General features: G+C 41.1%; 2 protein-coding genes across 2 annotated transcripts; one reads left to right on the top strand and one right to left on the bottom strand.

Moving 5' to 3' along the window:
• The first annotated feature begins 3,717 nt into the window (after positions 1-3,717).
• Positions 3,718-4,641, top strand: LOC142201138 (hydroxycarboxylic acid receptor 2-like). The gene has a single exon (XM_075271982.1). It carries the CDS (start codon positions 3,718-3,720, stop codon positions 4,639-4,641), a length of 924 nt encoding a protein of 307 aa, XP_075128083.1.
• Positions 4,642-8,997: 4,356 nt separating this feature from the next.
• LOC142193229 (uncharacterized) lies at positions 8,998-14,290 on the bottom strand. The gene is made up of 4 exons (XM_075262466.1): positions 14,170-14,290; positions 12,452-12,581; positions 11,912-12,045; positions 8,998-9,886 (listed from the first exon to the last, which is right to left on the bottom strand). The coding sequence occupies exons 1-4, from the start codon at positions 14,287-14,289 to the stop codon at positions 9,071-9,073; spliced, it is 1,200 nt and encodes a 399-aa protein (XP_075118567.1). The 5' UTR covers position 14,290; the 3' UTR covers positions 8,998-9,070.
• Positions 14,291-18,444: the final 4,154 nt, after the last annotated feature.

Consider the following 18,444-nt stretch of genomic DNA (forward strand, 5'->3'; position numbering starts at 1 on the left):
AGGATTATACTGTGTGTGGGCACATGAAAAATTAATGAGAATAGGCGGAGTCAACTCAAAAGTGGGCGGGGCTAAATTTGCTGCGGCGCGCTACGCACGCCGCACATTTTGTCCCTCTTTCAGTTCTTCAAAAGTTGGGAGGTATGCAAAAAGAGAGACACCGAGCGCACTAAGTGCAGTATTAAACCATACAGTTCTGGAATGTTGTGATAGGATGGTAGAATAACCAGATGGCCTCTCAGCTGTTGAGGTTATGAGTAGTCACAACTGCTTGTATTGTCTTTGGATATACAGTCCTATGAAAAAGTTTGGGCACCCCTATTAATCTTAATCATTTTTAGTTCTAAATATTTTGGTGTTTGCAACAGCCATTTCCGTTTGATATATCTAATAACTGATGGACACAGTAATATTTCAGGATTGAAATGAGGTTTATTGTATTAACAGAAAATGTGCAATATGCATTAAACCAAAATTTGCCCGGTGCAAAAGTATGGGCACCTCAACAGAAAAGTGACATTAATATTTAGTAGATCCTCCTTTTACCTCTAGTCGCTTCCTGTAGCTTTTAATCAGTTCCTGGATCCTGGATGAAGGTATTTTGGACCATTCCTCTTTACAAAACAATTCAAGTTCAGTTAAGTTTGATGGTCGCCGAGCATGGACAGCCCGCTCTCAAATGATCTGAAAACAAAGATTGTTCAACATAGTTGTTCAGGGGAAGGATACAAAAAGTTGTCTCAGAGATTTAACCTGTCAGTTTCCACTGTGAGGACCATAGTAAGGAAATGGAAGACCACAGGGACAGTTCTTGTTAAGCCCAGAAGTGGCAGGCCAAGAAAAATATCAGAAAGGCAGAGAAGAAGAATGGTGAGAACAGCCAAGGACAATCCACAGACCACCTCCAAAGAGCTTCAGCATCATCTTGCTGCAGATGGTGTCACTGTGCATCGGTCAACAATACAGTGCACTTTGCATAAGGAAAAGCTGTATGGGAGAGTGATGAGAAAGAAGCCGTTTCTGCAAGCACGCCACAAACAGAGTCGCCTGAGGTATGCAAAAGTACATTTGGACAAGCCAGCTTCATTTTGGAAGAAGGTCCTGTGGACTGATGAAACAAAGATTGAGTTGTTTGGTCATACAAAAAGGCATTATGCATGGCGTCCAAAAAAAACAGCATTCCAAGAAAAACACTTGCTACCCACTGTAAAATTTGGTGGAGGTTCCATCATGCTTTGTGGCTGTGTGGCCAATGCCGGCACCGGGAATCTTGTTAAAGTTGAGGGTCGCATGGATTCCACTCAGTATCAGCAGATTCTTGAGAATAATGTTCAAGAATCAGTGAAGAAGTTGAAGTTATGCCAGGGATGGATATTTCAGCAAGACAATGATCCAAAACACTGCTCCAAATCGACTCAGGCATTCATGCAGAGGAACAATTACAATGTTCTGGAATGGCCATCCCAGTCCCCAAACCTGATTATCATTGAACATCTGTGGGATGATTTGAAGCGGGTTGTCCATGCTCGGCGACCATCAAACTTAACTGAACTTGAATTGTTTTGTAAAGAGGAATGGTCCAAAATACCTTCATCCAGGATCCAGGAACTGATTAAAAGCTACAGGAAGCGACTAGAGGTAAAAGGAGGATCTACTAAATATTAATGTCACTTTTCTGTTGAGGTGCCCATACTTTTGCACCGGGCAAATTTTGGTTTAATGCATATTGCACATTTTCTGTTAATACAATAAACCTCATTTCAATCCTGAAATATTACTGTGTCCATCAGTTATTAGATATATCAAACTGAAATGGCTGTTGCAAACACCAAAATATTTAGAACTAAAAATGATTAAGATTAATAGGGGTGCCCAAACTTTTTCATACGACTGTATAACCCAAGTGGGAGTGGCAGCGGATCAGCCTGTGCACCAGAGAAACGGAGAGACAATGGATGTACAGCAAGGACCAGAGGTCCGTAACAGAAGATCTGCGCTCACTGGCAATAAGGGTAGAGCACAAACCAAAATTCCCAAAGAGGACTCTTTATTGAGGTTATTAAAACAAGTCATCACAACGTGATTCCCGCTGAACTGGGCCCTTTTTCAAGTGCAAATGAACAGGTCACGTCGGGCCAGATCACACTTCAAGATACTCAAGAACTGAGTATACTCACAGCTTAACCCTTTGTACTTGAAGTGTATTATTTCCACTGTCCTGCACTGTTTTCCTGATGATCAAGAGGGTGAAGATTTTTTTTTCCCCACAAATTACTATCCTTACTCCTCTTTAAAAGTCACTTGGCCAATGTCTTGATACCTTGGCTTCTAAAATAACCTCTCAGCATACAAAAGTGGAAGACATGGGAACTAAAATCACCTCTGTAGAGACTGGTAAAACGAGGGGAAAAAAACTGTGTTTTTCCATTCTCAATCTCAGTTGAAGAGACCAACCTCAACCTATGACTTTAGAATATGGAAGACATCTCATATTCTAAAGTCATCCCATCTTTTGGCAGAGACTATGCAGAAACGTTTCAGCCAAATTCCTGGACTCTTTGACACCGTAATTATTATTATGGAGAACACATTCTATGTTTTCGACTCCACAAGATGGTTTCTGATCAAGGTCAAATGACATCATCTGTAAGAAGCAGAGCTTGAAGCTCCATGATGAGTTATTGGCCTCTGCTAGAGCTTATTCAGTTCCAGGTAGTTGTTTCACTAAAAAAACTTTGAGATTTTTTCTGTAAGGCATTGTACATGCCAATATGGTGTGCTCTAAAGAATGGCCTAGTCTCTTCAGCTACTCAGGATACAATAGTATACACCAGTCTGGTTTATCATCTCCAAACTATAATTTACTCTGAGACAATATTCTTTTCTAGATCACAACTCTATGTAGAAAATGCTATGTAATGCTATGCTATGTAATGTTTCAGTGTTCTGGTTGTCTGCTGTATATACTGTAACACTGACCATATGATGTAGACATGGATAGCTAGAAACAAATTCATGTCGTCTTTAGAGCAGTTCTTCTACAGTACATGTACAATATGGCCCCATAGACTTGTATATATATAACCTATCATAGCTGTAATACAGTTCTGTACATCAGTGTTAATGCTACCATGATAGTTCCAATTATTGTGTCAATAATCCAATAAAGTGTTAAATGTATGTTAACAAATTTGTAGCCACATTAATAAGACCCCTTGCACATACTGCTTAGCCATTTGGCGGCTCAGTATTACATTGTATTATGGAGATATAATCTCCATATGAACTATGAGGCATTATAAGGGGCAGTAAGGTTCCATGGGTGCCTTATCCGACTATGGGACATAATACATATCTGTACATCAGCCTTTTTAAAATTGGAGACGGTTTTCCAATAATGATATTTTTTCATTCATATTAACGTAATCTCACATAGAATGTATGTTATTTTGCTAAATCCCATGAGATATGATTGACAGTTTCATGCATGGAAATATTCCATGTGAAAAATGCAAAATGACTCTACTAGTGTTTTACATCAACATGAGTCTGCATTTCACCACAGCACGGAAGAAGAATGGGTCAAGATTAAGGTTTCCATTTTATGGTGTCAACATCACAAAGCCTCAATGGATGTGTAGTATATAAAAGTCCTGTCCACCAGATATTTATCATCTGAAGAACGTTGAAGCCACCATCACAGAATCCACCTACACCATGAATAGCAGCTGCTGTGTCTTTGAGGAACCCATCCTGGATGTTGTCCTTCCTCCCTTTCTTCTCTTGGAGTTCATCTTTGGCATAACTGGTAATGCTGTTGGACTGTGGATGATCTTCCTGGAAGCGAAGACCTGGAAACCCAACTCCGTGTATTTGCTGAGCTTGACTTTGGCAGACTTTGTGGTTCTTTTCTGTGTACTATTCCGTGCAGATTATTACATCCGTAATAAGAACTGGATATATGGAGACATTCCTTGCAGACTATTACTCTACATCATGGCTACTGCCAGAGCGGCAGGCATGATTTTCTTATCACTCATTGCACTTACTCGCTATTGTCGAATCCTTCACCCATTCCATAAGGCAAATAATATCACTGTGAAGCAAGCCACCTGTATCTGTATTACTCTGTGGGCATCCATGTTCGCACTGCACTCACACGTACTAAGTCGGCCACAATTTTTCTACTTGAACAATGTAACCCAGTGTGAAAGTTTTACTATATGTCCACTTTCTGCAATTTCCTGGCAGGATGCATTCTATATTTCAGTGTCATGTCTGTCCCTGCTCACTATTTCGTACTGCACAATCTCCATTGCCTTCCACTTAAAGAACAATGCCATCGATACAAATGGAAAGGTAGGCAGAGCAATGAGGTTCCTCATATTAATCGCATCTATATTCTTTGTGTGTTATCTGCCCAGCGCTTCTACCAGAGTTGCCATCTGGGTCTTGAAGACCATGAACTATGAAGACTGTACACACTTTAGAGACTCCAACCTTACATTCTATGTCAGCATTTGCCTCACGTACTTCTACAGTGTCCTCAATCCCATATTATATTATTTATCAAGTCCATCTTCTCATAAACTATTACCATTGTGTAAAGAAAATATGTTCAGGGAAAGCGAAGCCCAGTAAGTTTATCTGTGTGTAGAAATTGTAAAGATATTTAGTGTGATATTCAATTATAGTGACTGGGTCATTGACAGTATACAGAAAGCTACCATGAAGGGAATATTCTGGACTAGCAGAGGGGACCTATACTTTATAAGAAACCTTATAACATATTACATTAGAAGTGTTATTCCCCCAGTCTTATTATTGTCTGCTATAACATAATACCCCTTTATTGACTGTTCAGTTCCTTATTAGAGATGAGCGAACACTATTCGAAACAGCCGTTTCGAATAGCAAGCTCCCATAGAAATGAATGGAAGCGGCCTGCACGCAGACGCACGCTATGGGAGCGTGCTATTTGAAACGGCTGTTTCGAATAGTGTTCGCTCATCTCTATTCCTTATCAATGGCTGTAGCCAGTTCATTCATTAGACCCATACAGGAGACAGGATTTGCATCTGTGGTAGGACCCTATAATATGGATGGATTCCTTGGGTTGGAAACACACATGAAGTTTTAATGCAGTTTTGTTTTTCCTTTGAGCCAACACCAGAGGTAGATCCAGCAAGGAGGAGAAGTGTAAGTTATTCTTTTTATTTTTCATTCCTTTGGCATCCAGTCTTGGCTTTAAAAGGGGCTCTATCAGCAAAATCATGCTGATAGAGCCCCACATATGCGTGCATAGCCTTTAAAAAGGCTATTCAGGCACCGTAAATGTTATATTAAACTACCCCCCAGTTTTAAAATAATAACCTAAAAAGAATGTGCTCTACTTACGGATCGTGCACGCTGGGCGGGCATTCAGGGTGTGGCTTCATCTTCGTCCACTTCGTCCTCTTCTTCCTCCGGTCCCGTCCTCCTCCGGCACTCGCAAACGGACACTGATATAAAAAAAATAGCCTGGGCACATGCGCAGTAGCATGCGGTTCTACTACGGCTACTGCGCATGCGCCCAGGCTATTTTTTTTTTTTTTATCAACGTCCGTTCGCGAGCGCCGGAGGAAGACGGGACCGGAGGAAGAAGAGGCGTGAATGAAGATGAAGACACACCCTGAATGCCCGCCCAGCGTGCACGTTCGGTAACTAGGACACATTCTTTTTTAGGTTATTATTTTAAAACCGGGGGGTAGTTTAATATAACTTTTACGGTGCCTGAATAGCCTTTTTAAAGGCTATTCACGCATATGTGGGGCTCTATCAGCATGATTTTGCTGATAGAGCCCCTTTAATCAAAGCTGTAGCAAAAACTGCCACATAAACTGCATGTGTGTGATTCCAGCCTAAGGCCGGGACCCCACGTGGTGGAAATGCACGGAAGAAACAAAGCTTTTTACAGTCAATGTGTAGTGGATGGGATTCTAGCAAGTCCCATACCCACAGTGTGGTAAACTACGCGCCACAGACATGCTGCGATTTCCAAACTGTCGTGGTTATGGAAATCGTAGCATGTCAGTTATAATTACAGAAACACTGACAGTTTCCCTATAAATATAATTGAAGCACAAAGTCTGCAGAGGAAACCTCTGTGAACTTTCTGTGAAAAGCGCTGCCGGAAAAACCACATTTCATTGCTGCCATGGCTTTGCCCGCAGCACTTTTTGTGCTGCGAGACACTACGTGGGGCCTAAGCCTAAGGTTAGTTTTGATTCCTATGTTTTATTGTATGACAAACTTCTGGCAGCAGGTGTATATCTGATATCAATGCTGTCTACATCTGTGAAGTAACAGATACAAGCCATTTTAATCATGAAGAAATCAGAATAGGCCCAGGCTCCATGGATTTTAAGCATTGCAGTGTAATCGGCCTGTGTAATAAGGACTGTGTTGCCTGAAACCATATATGCCAGGTTATTAAACATTCCTCCTGTACATGCTCTGCATGACGTATGTAATAATGGCTGTGCTGCCAGCAACCAAAGAAGGTATATGCCGAGATAACCAGACATTTAATGGGCTTTTAGCTAGCATGTGCTCTGCATGGCCTGTGTAATAAGGGCTGTGCTGCCAGCAAACAAAGAAAGTAAATGCCACGTTATCAAATGTTCCTCCTGATATTTTGTGTGTTTATTTATGGGAAATAAAAATTTGGAAATATGGTGAAAATTTGGAAAAGCGGAATTTGATTCACTTTACTTTTCAAACTGATTGACTTACCACCCAAACTGGTTTCTAAATATTACTTAACATATCTTTGCTTTACATTGGCATACTTTTTTAAGGGAAAAAAACATCCTTTAACATTATTAGGGCTTTTTTTCATGACATTAGATGTGACGTGTGCCAGCACTTAAAATGGCCACCTACACAAGGGCTACCAGCAACCATGTACACTCTGCCACCAACGGATCTCTAAAGGACGCCACAGACACACCACTAGACCCCAGGGACGAGGTAAATAGCCACATAGCCCACTGGGCTTGCTGTCCCACCCCTGTATCCCCTCCTCTATGGGGACTTACATTTTGGTAAGTCCCTTTTTGCTCCCAGGACACATACCTCAATGCATTACTATAAGGGATTAGTCTGTCTAATTTTGTGGGAACATACCTTTACCACCCAAGATATCCCCAGGAACCACATCTTAAAGGTATACTTGAGTCCTAACCACAATGCCAATTCCCCTCCCCCATGTTAATTATCCAGTTTTTTATTGCTTCCTCAGGCCTTTATGCGGTCCTTAGCTGGAACTATACTGTACAAAAACTTTATATATCTTAGAGGTGGTGTAGGTATGTAATGTTACTTTCTTCCGATTCTACTCCTATAAAGTGCCTCAACTCTGTGTGTAAACGTACTCTCTTGTGTATTTGTGTTCATTCCTCAGATGTGCCGTATTATCTTGCATGGTGATCATACATTACATGTGATATGTGTCTATACCTCGGTTAGTATGGTTTTGTCATTCAGATTACACATCCGTTCTATGTTCATGCATCCTTATCTTGTATCTCAGTCTCTCTGACTTGGAATGGATCTATTAAAAAAGTTGGCACTGTACAAACAAATATACTCAATGGAAAGTCAGCAAGTGGTTAAAGATGAATGCCAAGCTTTCAAGTAGCCTAATGATGTAACCTGGGATGAAAGCCAAACCAAAATACCTTTGCCAAAAGGAAGCGACACCAATCCACTGACAGTTGCACCTCATTAGTACACTGGTTAACTAGGTGGCTATCAAAGTGGGTCAGGGTAGTACTATGTCTCATGAGTTTTAGCCCATACCCCCATAGCCTAAGGTTTGCTTTATGTGCCATTTTAGTCCAAATCTAATACAGAATTAACATTTTAGAAATGTTATGGTGACTTGGTTTTTGTATTACCGTGTCATGGCCTCCCGCCGTACAATAAAGTTGTCATTTTATACCCTCAATTTCAACTTATTCTGCCACGACCTACAAAACTAACAGTAAAGTGAGCTGCATGAAACAAGAAATTGTGTACAGTATACTCAAAACAATAGCAAGAATTATTTTATGAGAAATAGGCACATAAGTTAAAAACACATCAAAATAAGATACCTTCACAAAAAAAACTTGATATGAAGAACATGTTATTTCCTGATGATAGATGTCCTTAACCACTTCAGTACCGGGCCAATTTGTGGTCCAGGACAAGACACATTTTAGGTTTTTTTTTTTGTATGGGCAGTTTTGAGGGCTGTAACGTTTTTCTCATACGTCTCAGTTAACTAATTTTTGTGTCTTTTTTTCGGGGACACATAGGGCTTTATTTTTATGTTTTTATTTTCAAATGTGTTTTTTTTATGTATTCGGGAAAATACAAACAAATAGGAGGGAAAGTTGGTTTGATTTTCACTTTTTTTTTTATTTAATAAAATAATAATACTTTACAAAATAGTTTTTCCTCTCCATTACGATATTTTTTACTTTCTATGGTGTCGACGGGGGTAGTTATAACCTTTAATAATGGCGTTTTATTGGCGTATTTTATTTGTTTAATTATTTTATTTACATTTTTTAAAAAACTTTTTTTTTTTTCAGATTGTGCCCCCATAAGGTCATAAGAGACCTTTGGGGACATCTGATCACTTTATTCTTTGTTAGGGAGGCTGAATCCAGCCTCCTGCACGCTACTATACCCCTTACTAGAGCTAATCTGGTTCAGTAGTACCCAGCAGCTCTTGTAAGACACTGAGTCCAGCGGATCACGTAACCACCAGGTCAGAGGGCGGCCCCATTATGGCGGCACGCATAGCTGTGTATACAGCGCTCATTGAGCGCTGTATACACAGCGATCGAGAAGGCAGGGAAGGTAATAAACCTTCCCTGCTTTCTCTCTGGGGGCTCCGGCTGAAGTTCCAGCTAGCTCCCAATATCAGCAGCTAAATAAAGTATATCCAATATAAATGGGTGTCCATCTTGGCAGAATGTAGAAGAAACTTGCATGACAAAAAAATGCTGGACTGGAATGTATAAGACTATATAACAAACTATTTACATATTAAGGAAGAATAGAGAACGTGAGACACTCCTGTGATAAGGTTGTGATTTGCAAACTCCAAAATAAGCAGTAAAATTGGATATTCACTCTGAAGTCTGGATACTGATGCCTCATCAAATAGTCCCATCCATTTGAGTAATAAAACTTTCATGGCATTGGGAAATAAAGCAGCTACTAACTCTTCAGAAGGGGGCAAGTCTGAAATGCGATCAATATGTTTCCTCTTAAACTCCTCTACCTGTTGACTGATACAGTCATTCTCGCTGTGAAATCGGTTTCCTAACCAGCTGCTGACCTCCAGCAGAAAATGGTTGTCATACACATTGCAGGTTTCCTTCTGTGGATTGTCTTTGTCCTGTAGGTGACTTACAGCTTCTACGAGATCCAGAACGCTATTAACCATCTTATCTAAGTAGTTGTGTCCACTGAATACTTGTCCTACAACATCCAACAAAGCCAGTGTGGTCTTCATCAGCTGAGTCTCTAGGTTAATCTTTGAGCTAGAACACACGCCTAAGAGAGATGAAAGCCTCTGGATCAGCAGGCCATTGCCCACTGTATCCTGTGATAGATGCGAGTTAGATCCTTCTTGACTAGTCTTGCAGTAGTTGTGCTCTGACAAACAGCAGGGGACATTAGGAATCTCTCTTACTTTCTGAGAAGCAGGGACTGATAGTTTTCCATGGATTTCAGGTTCCTCGGCTGAATTACATTCTGGCATTACACACTTGTTACTTTCCAGGCAGATATTTAGGTTGTAACATTCATTTAAAGGCTCATCTTTAAGGCGGGATTTCCACAGCTCCTATAAATAAGAAACATGTAAGAAGATTTTGGCTACCGATTTACTTCATCCACCTCCTATATGTCCTCTCTGTTAAGAACTGCCCTTCAATAGCACCATTCAGCTTACAATGACCAGCATGCGCCCCATAACTGTCCATTCCTTCTAATACAAATTATTTATACACTGCACATGCTCCATCTGTCAGGATGACACAAGCATGGTTATGTTATCCTGATAAGCAACTAGGAGGGAAGTCAAAGACAAACTGAGCATGCTCGACCTGAATGAAGATGGACTACAGGTCGTATCCACTGGCTATAGTGCTCAAACAGAGATAGGGAAGGGGGATTTCATAGGGCTTTTTAAGGACAAACATTTGCAGTGATATTTTGCAAAATACTTTTATGTGAAATATATACAAATTCTACGACTTGGTACTAGTTTGTGTCTGGTATTATATTAAGCCCCATTTCTTTTATAAGTAAAATTGAAATTAAATTGCAGTTCCTTTTCTGCCAAATACAGATCATTCTTCACAACGCATTTTTTATAAATGTCCTTTTTGTCAGCTCAGTAATTACAAGTCATAACTATGATCAGTGGTGCTAGGGTGGAATCTAGAATGGAGTAGTTTATATCAGGTCCTTAAAGGGGCTCTATCACTAGGAAAAGTCATTTTTAACTAATCACTCCTTTGCACAACCTTTAGAAAGGCTATTCCACACCTACCTATAGTATGTAGATGGCCTCAGTGGTTTCTGAATAAGTCCGTTTTTATTCATATGCTAATTAGTCTGGTGCACGATAGATCGTGCACACCTCTCCTATTGTTTTCTATGGGAGACTGCTGCTGATGATGATGACTCAGCTTCCTGTTTGCTTCACACACGTAGAAGATAATAGGAGAGAGGAGGCTGCTGGGAACTTCCTGTACTGGCTGGAGGCTCATTAGCATATGAATAAAAACGGACTTATTCAGAGACCACTGAGGCAATCTACATACTATAGGTAAGTGTGGAATAGACTTTCTAAAGCCTATGCAAGGATGTGATTAGATAAAAATGACTTTTCCCAGTGATAGAGCCCCTTTAAATCTAGTATATGGCACCAGAAATGTTATCTGTGATACCCAGCAGGCTCAACATACTTACCCATAACATGCCCAGAGCCTCAGCATTTCCAGGTATTTTATTATGGAAGCAGAGGCTAACTATGTCTCTCCTATATGCAACCTTAACCTGCCTGGTTTGATGTGGATACAGCAGGTGGTGCCTTACAGTCACATGAGGCAACGCCACCTACTGGATCCACAACATACCCACTCCATTCTAGCATTACCATGGTGCTAGTGTAGTGGGTGGTGACAAGAAAAAGGAGATCCATATGCCCAGAATGAATGGTGCTGCTCTAGTCATCCCTACAGGACAGCTGGACAGAGATAGGGTACAGTACCTGGTTATTTGCAGCAGTCCTATAAGAGATTAAAGAAATGCCAGTGCACATGTACAACTTGCAACTCCATTCGTACAGATCTCATGAGACCCCTATTCTCATGGGGATCTAATAGTTATTGCCTATTTTTTTTTAAAGGAAGTTAAGAGGTATTCCAGTAGTTATAAGTTATTTGGCCATCAAACTATACATAGTTAAAAGAACCCCTTAAATCTCCTAACAATGAATAACACTTATTGCCTTCTGATATTTGCAGTACTAAACATGAAATCACAATATAAAGAGATGGCAGATTGCTAGGGCATATTAATCACTTTATGATCAGTGGGGGTTCCAACTTCTAGAATTCACATTCTATGAATGAAGGAGCTACGGTAACGGTTTAGCTTTGTGTCCCGTATTCTTTCCTTGCACAGCCATACCTTGTCCAATTACTGTGTAGGGAACTGTACAGTAGTATGACCCAATTCAAGTACCACAGCATCTCTATTCTTGGTATCAGTGAAGTTCCCAGAGTTCAGACCAACACTGATTTTAAAGTCAATGCATATCTGAGTAATATGCCGTCACATTATAACATGGGAAGAGTACCTGAAGACTTTCAATGACTGCCAGCTGCTCTTCTCTGCTGTACAATTCAAATGCCACTCTAAAAAGTCCCTGAATGCTATAAAACCAGAGTGTGTTCAGTCTTCCCGGCAGCTTCAGCTTCTCAAACTTGAACTCTGGATGAAAAAATAAAAACAGAGAATTATATGACCTTCCTCTTTATAAACTTATAGTCATGTAATACTCCTATTCAGCTCTTCTCCCAGGTATTTGCTATCCAGTCTCTAGCTGCCAGTTACTTACCGTATATCTCTGCCAGCTCCTCTCCTATTGTTCCTACCTAACTACTCCCCTAATTTCCCCACAACTAAATGGCTACATACAAAAAACACCATCCCCCAGACTGACTTTCTGGCCCCCCACCCCATCCTTTTCTGTGGATTTGTGAAGTAAATATAGACTTTTTATTATTTTGTTAACCCATTTGGAGTCCACTGCCACTAAATTATTGTCCAACTGGAAACACCTTTAACTAAAATGTATAAAACTGTATATTAAAACATAATTTAACCAGAAAGTTACCAGTGCTGAAGTTAAGCCTCGCTGCCAGGCCCTTCTTTGCAAACTTGGCATGGGTTTTTGAGTGATTTTCTGTTCGAATTCCTGTATGGGAAACAACATCACTACCCAAGAAAACTGGGATCATGTTGTCCTGTGAAAAAGAAAATCAATTACATCTTGTAGGTAAAGGATCATAAAGGGTACACACCTATAGAGGACATAGGGGACTTTTTCTCTCTCTCTCTTTTTAAAATTTTTTTTAAATCCACTCCAGCTTTTTGTATTCAAAAACTGTGTAAAAATACCTGAACACATGTCCTTACTTTTACTTCACAGAAATATTAATGGCTGAACATGCTGAGTATTTACTGTATTTTGCAGACAATAAAACGCTCGAGGTTTAGACAATCAAAATTAGGATAAAATATTTCATATTAAATGTAACCTTTCCTAGTGGTCAAATATAGTAGAGAGATTAATATCACTAAATAGTAGGGGGCACATTAAGAGCATTATACTATGTGGGGAGCAATAATGTGCCATTATATTGTGCAGGGAATTAAGGAGAATTATACTTTGTGAGGTGTACTAACATGGCATTATCCTATATGGGGGGTACTAGGGAGCTTCAGGTTATGTGAGGGGCATTAAGGTGCATTATACTTCGCGGGGGATACTAACGGGGCAGTTTACTACATGGGGGGTACTAAAGAGCTTTATACTGTAGGGGGAGCATTACTGCCCTCCACACAGTATAATGTTCCATTAGTAGTCTCCAAATGTTATGATGCATTTGTGCCACCAACACACACACATACACTTCCCCATTACCAACCCCATAAATAACTGGCATTAACAGCGGCCAGGAGATATGCTCATGTCCTGACCGCTGTCCCTCAAGTCTTGATACCTTACAACAGTAGCAGCATGGACTGGCAATTGTCCCTGCTGCCTGGATCATGCTCAGGGAGATAAGGGTCTGAACAGCTGCCAGCGGTGGTAAACCAGCTGAGTATCCCAGCACTACTGGTTTTAGGAAACAGAACTATGTGTGCTAGGCAAAAAAAAAATGCTTACAAAACAACTTCAGGCTGAGGCCCCACATTGTGGAAACGCGGCTTATTTTGTTGCAGATTTTTCTGCCTTTTTTTTTTTTTTTTTTTTAACCAAAGCAAAGAATGGCTACAATAGGAATGGGAAATATCTAGGAAGTTCTTATTTCTACCTTCTGCGCAGTCCACTCCTGGCTTTGGTTGAAAAACCGCAGCAAAATCTGCAACAAACAAAAGCTGCATTTCTGCAAAGGAGGGCCTCAGCCTCAAAAACAGCGTTAAAAACCTGAAGCAGATTTGTTCTGCCTCAAAAAAAACCCGCCATCCATCGTTAAATTGTCGCTGTGCCCTGCGACAACTTGACTTTTCTATTTCAATCCATCAGTGATAAAAAGCTGCACCTGCCCCATAGAAAAGCCAAGAAATGGTTCAGGGGCCTGCAGTAGTTGTATTGTTACCAGACCTCTTTAAAGCCATCCAATTCTGAGAGGAAGGAATTGTATTGTAAGCAATTCTCTAATGTAATAATGTAATGTCTCCCCTGTAGCCACAGCAGGGCGCTCATACATCCCAGCACTTGTAACTAGAGTCATTCAATGATATTAGAGATCAGACCCGGACACAACCTGGCTGCACCCGTGTGGAATACGCAGGTGATACGGACCCCCCCCCCCCCCATATACACACCTGTGCCTGCTGTCCATGCTGCAACTGGAAAGAGTTGGGGGGACATATATACAGGTATCTAAGCCGCCTCTTGCCTGTCTCCCACTCACTAAACTGCACCTTCCTGCCTTCTGGCGACATTTGTCTGGTCACCAAAAAGTAAGACCTAAACATCAGCTGTCAACACCAGAATCTTTATTTATAATGCGTGCATAATAACAGGGCTGTCCTCCTAGATGGAGACTAATAAAGTTATCCGAACTCCGAAGACTTTCCCATGGTCTTCTTGCATAACTGATACGTATACACCGGAACTTCCGCCCGGCGACGTGAAGGCAGCCATTATAACTACTGGCAAATATAGATGTGATCGGAGAGAGTAGAATTGGTATAGAGTAGGCGTTGCAGCTTTATATAGCGCCACGAGGTGGCGTACCTGTGCCTAAAACCAGTCATGCTCTTCGGTTGAGCCGGAGTATTTTCCAACGTATTACTCTACACTTTATGATGATTACATAAAGTGCAACATTACTATCTATTAGTGTATTACTTTACTATTATTTGTAAAGTCCATTACTTTAATAGAAGAGTGTCCACTGCAATAGCTTCCAGCACTCAGATGCTGCCAGACCCTTGATCTGTGCACGGTCAGGGTACTGGACCACTACTGACCACATACTGATGAAAAAGCATTTTGAAACCCCCTTTAATTGTGTTGTAGTTTAGTTCAATGCACTGGTCAGTCTGGATAGCGCTAATGTCACCCCTTGGTGACCTCTTTTTCAACATCCCCACCTATCCACTGCCATATCTACATAAGGGTGGAGGGAGTCACCAGCACCCAACCCACTGACACTTGGCTCACACTAGTGTTGCATCTCTGTTTGGGTCCATCGGGGTACCCTAATAGCGGAGAGGAGACCGCTAAAACGGAGCCCAGCAAACCCTATTGACTGTAAAGAGGTCCATCAGGGGTCTATCACATTTTAATTGAAACTGGTGGAGAAAAATGTCCTCTGTGCAGAACTTTTTCAACTGCCGATTTTCACTGGAAATGTGCACATAGCCCAAGTTGTGCAGTAGCAGCATAATGGATAACTAAATGTATACATATCCACATGCTGCAACCTGCAATGTAAACTAACCAATTTATCCTAAGGCTGAAAACAACAGATACCCATAATGTCATACACTTGTGCTGCTACAAATACTACCCCATGTCGTTGTTTTTTTTGTTGTTGCAAGGACACCTTTGAGAAAAACATGCTGTGAAATTTCCATGTCAGAAATTGAACGTGTTCATCATGTTTTACTATTCAAACAAAGAAAAGCCTTTAAAAAATAAATAAATTACAATTGTTCCAATAACTTAAAAGGGTTGGCCACTTTCAGACCAATATTGACAAACAAATGTACAATAAAAAGATGAACAATTTTCCAATATACTTTCTGTATCAATTCCTCGCTGTTTTCTAGATCTCTGCTTGCTGTCATTCATTCTGTTACTTCTAGAGGATAAAAGTCTGACCATGGTCATGTGATTTACGGTCCATGGTCATGTGATGAGCACACAGGTGGAGAGCTGATTACCAGGCAGCTGTCTGATTATTGTAATGTGACTATAACGAGCAGCACCTGTGTGCTCATCACATGACCATGGTCAGAGTTTTATCCTCTAGAACAGGAGTAGGGAACCTTTGGCTCTCCAGCTGCTGTGAAACTACAACTCCCAGCATGCTCCATTCACTTCCATGGGAGTTCCCAGAACAGCAGAGCCAGTATGCATGCTGGGAGTTGTAGTTTTGCAACAGCTGGAGAGCCGTACGTTCCCTAGATTTCGGCTCGCTGTCATTCATTCTGTTACTTCTAGAGCAGGGGTAGGGAACGTACGGCTCTCCAGCTGTTGCAAAACTACAACTCCCAGCATGCATACTGGCTCTGCTGTTCTTGGAACTCCCATGGAAATGAATGGAGCATGATGGGAGCTGTAGTCTCACAGCAGCTGGAGAGCCGAAGGTTCCCTACCCCTGCTCTAGAAGTAACAGAATGAATGACAGCAAGCAGAGATCTAGAAAACCGTGAGGAATTGATACAGAAAGTATATGGGAAAATTGTATATCTTTTTATTGTACATTTGTTTGTCAATATTGGTCTGAAAGTGGCCAACCCCTTTAATCATTTCCTGACCACCCATTAGGTATATACATCAAGATAGTGGCTCTCTTGTTTTGCAATAACGTATCGGTGCGTCCAGCAGAACTTGCTCCTCTGTGCCCCACCCCCACCCCAATGTAATGAGCTTGGAGGTCCTGTTGTCAATAGAGAGCGGAGACCTCAGAGCTTTGCCTGAAGACCATTCTGTGTGATTTCCAGGCATGTGATCGCTATGACACACAGTTACAACGAATCAAGGAAGCTTTATGGTGGGTATGGGGGGTGGGATGGTTGATTTGGGGTATAATAGTCTTTTGGGTCTCATCTTCCTCTTGTTTGGTGACAGCTGGACACGTATTGGGCAGCAATTTCCACAGCCAACTCCTTTTCTCCCAGTAGGATGTAGAATTTCCTCTTCTCATCCAATCAAATTAAAACAAGTTAGAAGAGCTTTATTGGTGTCAGAGGGAATAGTTGGTATGGGGGAGGGTGAGTAATTAGAGGGGGAAGAAATGGGACGTCCGGTGGTGAATGGGTGATTAGAGGGGGTAGTAATGAGGTATAACAGTCCATGGGATTTCATCTTCCCCTCATTTGGTGACAGCTGAACACATATTGGGCAGCGATCTCCACAGTGGACTCTTATTCTCCCAGTAGGATGTAGAGTTTCCTCTTCTCGTCTGCTGATGTGAAGTCTGGGATGTGGGCAGAGAGTCTTTGGAAGTAGACGGCCCTCACAGCTAAGTATTTGGTGCAGTATAGCAGCAACGATCACACGGACAATTGGCACATTGGCAAATTGCTTCACTGTGCCCCCGTGTCTCCTCATTTACTGAGCGCCGAGGTTCTGCTGTATATTGACAATGGAGACCTCAGAGCTTTGCCTGGATGCCATCCTATGTGGTTTCCAGGCATGTGATCGCTTTCATCACAGCAATCACAATGAAGGTCTGCCTTTACCACTTCCACAACCTGTCACAGTACTCACATAAAATTTATTTTGTAAATAAGTATAAAAAGTGGCCGCCAAGCTACCTCTCCTCAGATCTATCTCTCTCTACCTCTTTTTTTTATCTATCTACATAAATTCATATTTTTTGTGACCCATAAATAAAGTGTATTACACTTTTAGGATACAGACACACAGTAGTGGTGGCGGCACAAAATCTATTATCTACAACTTGTTACTGGCATTCCAGCGTGCGGTCAGAGCCGCTGCATATATCTGCACCCTAAAATACATTTGTCATATAAAAGCAGCTTTTTTGTGTGTTATATACATGACGGTCATTGTCATACTTGTAAGGTGCAGACATGCAGTGGCTCTGGACGCACATAGTATAGGGAAGAAGTGTATTGTTTATTGTCTACAACTTGTTACTGTCCATCTGGCGTGTGGTCAGAACCGCTGCGTGTATCTGCACTCTAACATGCTTGTGTGACTCAGGCAGTCTAGTTTAGTTATAGATTTATAGAGAGTTTATTGGATGTCCAGAAGCCAGTTCGCACGCTCTGCTGTAGGCCAACATAATGGAGAAAATACTCAAATATGCTGTCTATACAAAGAAGCAGAAACATGCAAATATTTTTTATTTATTATATATATATATATATATATATATTTATTTTTTAGGTTATCATTTGCATAAATGTAGGAAAGAACATTAAAAAAAAACTTAAACTTGCCCTTTTCCCTCTATATTTGTCAAAAAAATAAAATATATTGTTTATTTTATTATAAAATGTGAAATCTCATTATGTTCCAAGAAAAAGGAGACAAAAGACATGTAGGTTGTGTTAGGGTGAATTCACACTGAGTAAACGCTAGCTTATTCTGAACGTAAAACACGTTCAGAATAAGCGGCGTCTAAAGCAGCTCCATTCATTTCTATGGGAGCGGGGATACGAGCGCTCCCCATAGAAATGAATGGGCTGCTTCTTTCACTCCGTGCAGTCCCATTGAAGTGAACGGCGGCACTCCCCATTCACTTCAATGGGACTGCACGGAGTGAAAGAAGCAGCCCATTCATTTCTATGGGGAGCGCTCGTATCCCCGCTCCCATAGAAATGAATGGAGCTGCTTTAGACGCCGCTTATTCTGAACGTGTTTTACGTTCAGAATAAGCTAGCGTTTACTCAGTG

Source organism: Leptodactylus fuscus, chromosome 1 (assembly GCF_031893055.1).
Source record: "Leptodactylus fuscus isolate aLepFus1 chromosome 1, aLepFus1.hap2, whole genome shotgun sequence".
In the NCBI taxonomy this organism is placed as follows: domain Eukaryota; kingdom Metazoa; phylum Chordata; class Amphibia; order Anura; family Leptodactylidae; genus Leptodactylus; species Leptodactylus fuscus.

Coding starts and splice junctions, on each gene's coding strand:
- LOC142201138 (XM_075271982.1), top strand. CDS start 3,718: ATGAATAGCAGCTGCTGTGTCTTTGAGGAACCCATCCTGGATGTTGTC.
- LOC142193229 (XM_075262466.1), bottom strand. CDS start 14,289: ATGTCGCCAGAAGGCAGGAAGGTGCAGTTTAGTGAGTGGGAGACAGGC. Junction 12,582..14,169: donor AGCATGGACAGCAGGCACAG/GTGTGTATATGG, acceptor TCTTTTTCACAG/GACAACATGATCCCAGTTTT. Junction 9,887..11,911: donor CAGTCATTGAAAGTCTTCAG/GTACTCTTCCCA, acceptor TCTTATTTATAG/GAGCTGTGGAAATCCCGCCT.